We start from the raw sequence: 9,539 nt of genomic DNA, 5'->3' as shown, positions 1-9,539 counted from the left end.
ATCTCGTTAAGGGGGCACAATAGCCCATAGAAACCTACCTGGCAGGTGATGGGAAACCAGTTAAACCCATCACCTCTCAACGAGAAACAGATTAACAGACCTTCTAGCCATCACCGGTACCCCCGGACATAACGCAGAACAGAGAGAAAACTCAAATACCCATCTTTGAAACAAAGAGATCCCGAGTTCTGGCGGGAGATAGGACGGGTCAGAATTAGTATAACTGGCCACGACTTTTGGGTTTTAAACTCATGCAAGGCAGAAGTCAGAGGACGCAACAAACGACACGGAGAACGGAGACTCACCGAGAAGAACGGAAGGAAGAAACTCACGGAACAAGCATGACCCTCACGGAAAACAGCGGAGAAGCAGCACGAACAGCCAGTGACCCCAGTAATAGCCCCAATGGTGAGCATGTACCCCGATCCTGCACATCCTGGACATAGTTTTAGTGTAGAGGGGATGGTAGCTTAATATAAGTAAATATGTGTTGGCCAATTTTGCGATGTGTCATACGTTCCCCATTTTACAGTCGAGTATATGTCTTATAGAACTGTGCGTTTATAATTCAGAGTCAAAGTATTCATGTAATTCAGTATATGTCTTATAGAACTGTGCGTTTATAATTCAGAGTCAAAGTATTCATGTAATTCACTATATGTCTGATAGAACTGTGTAAAAGCATTCATGTACAATTGTCCCAAGTGCACAATAAAAGCCTTTTCCGTTTAAACCCTGGTCTTCAAATCTGGTCTGGTTGAATTTTTCTGCACTATCAACGCTCCTGCATCTAAGTCCAGTGTCTAGAACCGTAGGGGGTGAGTGGGTCGAACCACTCACGGGGAAACAGTGTGCGCGGCCTGGTCGAGGGACCAGAGCAAGGCACGGGGACCTTGGGTCGGGCGAAAGCTCTGCGCAGAAAACCCCTTACACTCTTTGTTTCCTGTCTGCCAACCAATTTTCTATCCATGTCAATACCTTACCGCCAATACCATGTGCTCTAATTTTGCCCACTAACCTCCTGTGTGGGACCTTATCAAAGGCTTTCTAAAAGTCCAGGTACACTACATCCACTGGCTCTCCCTTGTCCATTTTACGTGCCACATCCTCAGAAAATTCCAGAAGATTAATCAAGCATGATTTCCCCTTCGTAAATCCATGCTGACTTGGACTGATCCTGTTGCTGCTATCCAAATGCGCCGTTATTACATCTTGAATTGGTGTTGTTCGTCCTTCGGGTTCGAAGATGACCATGACTTCACTTTTCGACCGCTGATTAGGATCCCCGCCAGCCGCGGTATGCTGGCCAAGGTTGAAGTCATGACTTGCGCTTGACTTGCATTTAAGTGAGGGGGAGTTGCGCAGATCGTCGGCCTCACTCTCTCGTCCTGGCCTATCGGGTTCCAGCAGCAAGACATAGTCGAGACGGCTGGGGACAGGTCAGGATGCAGTGGATGATCAGAAGTGTCCTACGTACCTCACTCTGCTCTGTTTGCGCTCCACGATGCTTTGCTGGGATCGTCTTTCTGCCCGTTGAACCCACTGGTGGTTTCCTCCCCACAATCCGCCGAACCCAGGCTTCACATGCTAGGTAGACAAGCCCTAAAGCCGCTGGCACCAACGACTTGCCGACTGTACTTGTGGCATGCACACAAGACAGTGGAGACGTCGTGGGGGCGGGGTCGTCCACCTCCCGTACAAGTCCCATTTAGGACGCCCCATTGTCCCAGTCCAATACCCCGACCCCAGTCCCCACTCTCCCCCTATACCCCAGGCCCCGCTCTCCCCCCACTCCCCCTATACCCCAGGCCCCGCTCTCCCCCCACTCCCCCTATACCCCAGGCCCCGCTCTCCCCCCACTCCCCCTACACCCCAGGCCCCACTCTCCCCCCACTCTCCCTACACCCCAGGCCCCGCTCTCCCCCCACTCCCCCTATACCCCAGGCCCCACTCTCCCTATACCCCAGGCCCCGCTCTCCCCCCACTCCCCCTATACCCCAGGCCCCGCTCTCCCCCCACACCCCAGGCGCCGCTCTCCCCCCACTCCCCCTATACTCCAGGCCCCGCTCTCCCCCCACTCCCCTTACACCCCAGGCCCCACTCTCCCTATACCCCAGGCCCCGCTCTCCCACCACTCCCCCTATACCCCAGGCCCCGCTCTCCCACCACTCCCCCTATACCCCAGGCCCCGCTCTCCCACCACTCCCCCTATACCCCAGGCCCCACTCCCCCCCACTCCCCCTACACCCCAGGCTCCGCTCTCCCCCCACTCCCCCTATACCCCAGGCCCTGCTCTCCCCCCACTCCCCCTATACCCCAGGCCCCACTCTCCCCCCACTCTCCCTATACCCCAGGCCCCGCTCTCCCCCCACTCCCCCTATACCCCAGGCCCCGCTCTCCCCCCACTCCCCCTATACCCCAGGCCCCACTCTTCCCCCTATACCCCAGGCTGGAAGGGCAACCTTTCTGCTTCTAATCGCTTAAACCTACAAAGAGGAGTGAATACAGCTCCGCCTATCATAGGCTCTTCACTTTTTTCCATCCTTGTCATCTTCACAGTGCATTACACCATGAAGGCTGGAAATATCGTAAAGGATGTCTGTTACCCGAGCCACTCCCTTTTCTCTCTTCTACCTCTTGGGAGAAGATACAGGAAGTTGACAGCCTGAATGTCCAAACATAAGAACAACCATCCCCACTGCTATCCGACCCCAGAACCAATCGTTAACATCCCATTCCAGGATGTGCTGCCACGTACTCTGAACTGTAACTCTACCTCATTCAAATATTCTGTAATTGTACTTTAATATTCTTTGCACTACAAACTTGCATCATTCTACTGTTTGGACTAGTCATTGGATTTATAGTTGTATTTGTCAAGACTGCATGTATACCGTTTACTCTGTGAGCTTCATGTGAACAAGGAATTTCATTGCATCCTGATGTGTATGACAATAAACTAATCTATAATCTGCAATGATTTTAGACCAAATGTACACCAAACCTTCCACTGACAATCAAATATATACCAGGATACTACTTTTACTTAACAAATTTTGTTAATCTCAATTAACTTAACCCACAAGAATTAAAACTCCCATTTTAAACAACTGCTCTTCATAACATACACAGGATGGTGTAATATATTACATCTGTAGTTTTCATTTCATATAATTTCACATAATTTTTACTTATTTTCTGATTGCCCCTTTTTCTAATCTGATATTGAATGCAGCATGATCTTGGTCTAAAAAGTAATGAATCCCAGAGTCAAAGAAGATAAGGAATCACTTGGAAAATGAACAAAGAATCTATTACCAAGAATAAAGATGGAGACTGTTAGCAGCAATGTCCACATTGACCTTGACTGACCTTAGCTACTCTCAATACTTTCATGGTCAAGTGGTATGACAAATCAATATGAAAGTCACCTGATAGCTGAACCTTTATTGTATTAAGTCCATTGGTGTGTGATGATGGACACAACAATACAAGAAAATTGCAGTTTAAAAAATTGGTCAGAACAGCTTCTAAGCTAAATAATTTTTTTTAAAGCTGTTTTTTAATGAACAGCATATTGTCCAAATAAAGATGTTTTCAAATTGCTGAGTCCATCATATTTGCATTGCATAATTTTAAAAGAAACAGGAGTAAAAAATGGTTTTACATTTGAAAATAAAAGCTAAATGCTCTTTATTTCAAAATTCCGTTCCCTTCAATTTTACAATTTTTATTCATATTGTGATATACTTGACAATAACAAGCAATCTAAAGACAGAATATGACTGCATGTGTAGAGGATACTGCAATACTGAATTGCATATTATTTATAAACACTGCAAAACTGTTACTGAATGACTTGGTTAAATTAATTACATGATTTGAGAGTGGACATTTAATAAATCAGAAGAGTCAGTGTGCTGAAGTCTGCCTATTTGGATAAATGGCATTGAGTGATTGGGAGATGTAATCCAAAAAATACGATCCATCTAGACAATGTCTCCCCATTCAAAGGAAAATCGAGATATCTCATTTGGATTGTTAATTGCAGCAAAAATGTTGGTCGAGGTAGAAAAGGATTAGTTCTGGTTTATACTGACGTCAACATTTTTGCTCACGTTTAAGAAAAAATGGCTAAAATTATACCCTACCGACTGGGTGTAAGGAAATAGGATTAATCTAAAATCCATTTCTCTCCACATATTACACTCGACCTCTGGAGCTTTTCTAAGAAACATAATTTGTTTCTCTCAGAGCAGTGAAGGAAGATGAGACAGTGTTCCAAACCTGATGAAAGCTGGGAAAATAGGAGACTATTCTCAAAAAAAGTATTCATTTTATCATCTACGAAAGTTATTTCTTCAAGTAAAGGAGGCTCAGCTTCATTCTAGTTACAATAAAAACAATGTCAGCATTATTATAATTTTACAAAATTCTAACAAGCCTGGTTGGCAACTAATCACCTAGTAGAACATCTTTGTGCGTTTGGACAAGTGTATAGCTTTTGATTTATACCGAACCAGAGTACCTGATGAATTATTAGCTTCACATTAATAAAATATGATGAAATATTCTCAATTATTTGCCAGGTCATCAGATGTGCAAATAGAAAGACAATAAATTTGGATCTTGCTTTTCCACCCTGTCCACTGAACACCATCAATAAATGAAGGCATCTGCATTCAAATACACAATTATTCATTTGCAGACTTCGTATGAGGAAAGCACAGTTATTCCCAGCAAAGGAAACAATTACAATCTTTAAAAATAGCTTATCACCTTTCACGTATCATTTATACTGTTCGGTGTTGTGTTGAACCAAATCTTTAGTTTCTTACATTGAGAGGATGGAAACAAATATTTTCCAAAGGATGTGGGATGTGGATATCCAAGGATGCAGAGTCCAGTCCAGTCAAATTATTCAGACAACAAGGTTGACCGCAGAGGCTGCAAAGTCCGTCGGCTAATTTTCCGTTGATCGAGCAAAGGGTTAAGAGGTTTCCTTCCCGCTGGTGTGTGGCACAGCATTTCATCAAGACTCAGTGCAGTGATCTGTCCAGACTTTTGCAGCATTTCACAGATATCCTCACATTGGCTTTGAAGCTCTGAGTTGTTCTCCATGCTTTCTCGCACTACAGCCATCTTGATGAGAAGTGGATCAGTTATTCAGAGCATGTATAGATATGCTATCTGACTACACATATAATAAACCTTTTTTTTAAAACAGCATGTTTTGACAAATTCAGTGATGAGACAAGTGACAAGCAAAGTGTATTTAATCATATGTATTCCATAATCATTCCCATTCCAAAATCATTCCCATGGAATAAATCTGGTGATTCCAAAATCATTCCCATGGAATAAATCTGGTGATTCCAAAATCATTCCCATGGAATAAATCTGGTGATTCCAAAATCATTCCCATGGAATAAATCTGGTCCACAGGATACTCTAGGTTTGGTCCACTAATTGTAAGACTCCAAAGTTCTACCACATACAAGGACAAAGGCATCATGAGATGTGCCTTTGGCAGCAATACTCAGATGGGTGTGCTGGGGGAAGGATCCCCAGGATAGTGGGTGAGTGGATCACATGAGAGGAGGTGATGAGGTGGAAGGTGTGCTCATTCAGATGGATGCAGTCAAGTTGATGAAGGGGATGTTGTGCAGCTGGATGGAGGTCGAGGGAATGGTTTGGTGGATTTGAGAAAAACAAAATGACCAAAGGATCCCCTATTCCAAATATTATAGAGGAAATCCATGTAGGTTGACATCAAGCGAAGAAAGAATTGAACTCAAACTCTGCCATTCCTTACAGACAAATAACCCCCCAACACTCATCGCTATACTGTTCAAAAATGATACAACTTTCTTTAAAAGGAAAAAAAAAATCTCAGTGCACAAAGGCAGCTATTTATTACTTGGAGCACAGGAGGATCAGGGGTGATCTAACAGAGGTGTACAACATCAAGAGAGGAATAGATTGGCTAAATGCACAGGATCTTGTGCCAAGAGTTGGGGAATCGAGAACTAGAGGACATCGGCTTTAGGTGAGGGGGGGAAAGATTTAATACAAAGTCGAGGGGTAGCTTTTTTGTTTCCACACAAGGATAGTGGGTGGATGGAATAAGCTGCTGGAGGCAGGTACTATCATACCAGTTAAGAGACATTTGGACAATTACATGGATAGGATAGGTTTAGAATGTTATGGGCCAAGCACAAGCAGGTGGGACCAGTGTAGGTGTAGCTTGTTGGTCGCGTGGGCAAGTTGGGCCGAAGGGGCCTGTTTCCACGTTGTATGACTCTATCAGCACATCAGGTATATTTCAACTACCTTTGCTGCAGACGACCATTACCCCGTGTGAAACTATTCCCCCATTTTGTTTAGCAAAATATTCTGGGAGATGTAGAGACAAGGAACTGCAGATGCTGGCTGACCAAAAAAAGGCACAAAGTGCTGGAGTAACTCAACGGATTAGGCAGCATCTCTGGACAACATGGATAGTTGAAGTTCGGGTCAGGGCCTTTATTCAGGGCACTGTTTATGGAGGCGGGGGAAACGGGGGGGGGGGGGGGGGGGGGGGAGTGGAGAGGAATAGGAGAAGAAAGCTGGAAAAGAGGAGGGCCAGGCCAAAGCCTATGAAGTAGTAGGATTAAAATCTTGGATTTTGACCCAAACCGAAAAAGTATTTTAGAAGTCAGTCAGTTAAGATAATAGGTTTCCAATTTATGTTCTTACCACTTCGTGTGCAAAAGACACCTTCTTCACAAATTTTGAGACACTACTACCAATTGCTGTTTCCAAGGCAGAGATCAGGTTCTGTTGTTCTCCTGACAAAGCCAGTAGAAAGACCTAAACAAATATAATAGTTACATTTGATAAGGTGTTCAAAATCAAAGCATGCTTACAATTGGTGAAAGTTTCGCACGTTAAAAATGTTTAAGTCCTCATTCAGATTACCCACCAAATTTCTGAATTAATTGGATTTTACGCAGTGTGATTCGACTGAATTTTCATGCTGTTGTGCACATTGGCTGCCAATGTTCATAAGGTCATAAGGAATAGTAGAATTAGGCCATTCGGCCCATCAAGTCTACTCCGCCATTCAATCATGGCTGATCTATCTCTCCCTCTTAACCCCATTCTCCTGCCTTCTCCCCATAATCTCTGACACCTGTACTAATCAGGAATCTATCTATCTCTGCCTTAAAAATATCCATTGACTGGGCCTCCATAGCCTTCTGTAGCAAAGAATTTCACAGATTCACCACCCCATGTTCTCACAAAAAAAAATACTCTCCAGAAATGCAACATCAGCTGCTCCCCCACGTGATGTTCTGATGTTGTGAAAGATGGTGCATAAATGGAATACTCTGTTCATTTCTTTGTTGGATCATGGTGCTGTGCACATTAGCTGCCAATGTTCTCACAATAAACTACTCTCCAGAAATACATCGGCCACAACACCACAAGATGTTCTGATGTTGTGAAAGATGGTGCGTAAATGGAAAACACTTTTCATTACTTCATTGGATCATGAATAATGCTACTAACTAAATCAAAATCTTTCCCTGAACAGAGATAGATTTACTTACATGAAGATTATGACAAATGTTGCTGTCCGTGTGCATAATCTGTGAATAGATTGAACGAGCATTTTCCACATCATGCTGAAATATGAAATTAAGAAAACATTAGCTTTATCATGTCGAGTTTGCAGTGATGCCGTAACAAATATTAAGTTGATTCAAATTTCTTTACTGTCACTGAGGAATAATTTTTCCCCTTAAAGAAAGCTACATTGAAACAGCAATTAAAGTTAAAGATAAGGTATTGCACCAATGCAAAATAAAACAAAATACTCAGATGAATCATTTAAATACAGCCCTGACCAGACCATGCACCACAAATGCTGATAGATTAAAAAATATGGCGGAGCATTATAACATTGGAATAATGTTTATGAAACAACATATGTTTTTAAATACAATTTACAACCTTGGGACATATGCACATACTTGGAAGACTGAAAATCTTGTCCCAGTGAACACTCCTTTGCATTCCCACACCCCAATTGGCAGTATTTCATATATTGTTTTAATAAAATCTTTCATCCCTGTCCATCATTCCCCTCTGGCAGAATTCTAAAATTCTCTCTGTCATTCAGTTCGAGTTAATTAAAACTCTAGAGTACTTTGCCTGCTCCCTCATTGATCTGGGTCAAAGCCCTAGAAAATACTACTAAAAAAATTTGGGGAGCAGTTTCATATGGATAGCAGCAGCCCACACCTATCACTTCAAAGACAACTAGCAGGGGTCAAAATGCGGGTCACACAAGCAACCCTGGGGTCCCAATTATATTTGTATTAAAGGAGAGCTAATATTGTCTGTGCATCAGTGGCAAATGTCAGCGGGTTATCTGACTAAAATGAAGGAAAAGCTCCACATTTAATTCAATCCTCCCTCAATACCTGCTGACGTTCTGGGACTAGTGGAACTGTGCCTTGTTTTATTTTTCTCAAATACTGCCTCCATGTGCTAATATTAACTGCAGTGTTAAACTACCAGGTTTTTATTCATTTAATACTGCACAGAAAAGAGTGTTACATTTGGGGAATGAGGAAAAGAGAAACATATTCATTATTTAAAGCAAAATAGTTCACATAATACAGGTGCCACAGACAGAAACTGCATTAAATGTCCACCGTTGTCTCTTGGGAAAATTGATCCACCTTCTTAACCACTGCCATCTCCAGGGCAATAATACTCTCTTTGTGTTGTTGGAAAGAGAATTCCAAAATTTTGATCCAGGGATATCTTTTGATTTCCATAATATCCCAAAATCTATCCTCTCTGTCTTCAACTTACTCAATATCTGAGCGTCCATTGTCCCCTCTAATACAGAATTCCAAAAATTCATTAGCATTAGGGCAAAATAAAAATCTCTGTTCTCAATTGGTGACCCTTTATTTTAAGTTTATGGCTCCTGTGTCTCAACAATAACCATTAGAGAATCACGCAGATACCGGACTGTACCTTCAGCATACTCCATCAGGCCCACTCCCTAGGCTTCCAGCATCTGCCGTTTTCTTTGAATCATTATCTCTACATTGTTTAGACAAGCTTTGTGTATACAAGATTATGTATACTTCAAGTAGATCACCTCTCATTCTTCTAAACTGTGAGGGAAAGATAGATCAGCCATATTGAATGGCAGAGTAGACTCGATGGGCCGAATAGCCCAATGTTGCTCCTATGCCTCATGAACTTAAACTCCAGAGAGCATAGGCCCAGCCTGCTCAATGGCAAATCCACCATCCCACAAACCAGTCTGGTCAACATTTGTTTCAATCCTTCTATCGCAAATATATCGTTCCCAAGGTCGGCATACCAGACCTGTACACAATGTTCCAGAGAATACATTTCTAATTCAGGATGGTGTGGGAAGTTGGAGGCAAAAATTGATACTGGTTGTGGGTTTTGTGAGGAACTGTCAAAAGACTTGCTGATTTGTTGCAGTTCACTTTCTAAACAATGCA

General features: G+C 42.9%; 1 protein-coding gene across 2 annotated transcripts in view; it reads right to left on the bottom strand.

Moving 5' to 3' along the window:
• Positions 1-3,467: 3,467 nt before the first annotated feature.
• Positions 3,468-9,539, bottom strand: part of ptcd2 (pentatricopeptide repeat domain 2) — a 31,510-nt gene continuing 25,438 nt past the window's right edge. For both annotated transcript variants that reach the window (XM_078397065.1, XM_078397066.1), the window contains exons 8-10: positions 7,596-7,670; positions 6,739-6,852; positions 3,468-5,142 (exon numbers count right to left, since the gene is read on the bottom strand). In XM_078397065.1, the coding sequence (XP_078253191.1) occupies positions 4,918-5,142; positions 6,739-6,852; positions 7,596-7,670 (414 nt within the window). In that variant the 3' untranslated portion in view covers positions 3,468-4,917. The remainder of the gene's footprint in view (positions 5,143-6,738; positions 6,853-7,595; positions 7,671-9,539) is intronic.

Source organism: Rhinoraja longicauda, chromosome 3 (assembly GCF_053455715.1).
Source record: "Rhinoraja longicauda isolate Sanriku21f chromosome 3, sRhiLon1.1, whole genome shotgun sequence".
Lineage (NCBI taxonomy): Eukaryota > Metazoa > Chordata > Chondrichthyes > Rajiformes > Arhynchobatidae > Rhinoraja > Rhinoraja longicauda.
Note: the sequence above shows the minus strand (reverse complement) of the source record. Positions and strands in the feature narration are given on the sequence as shown.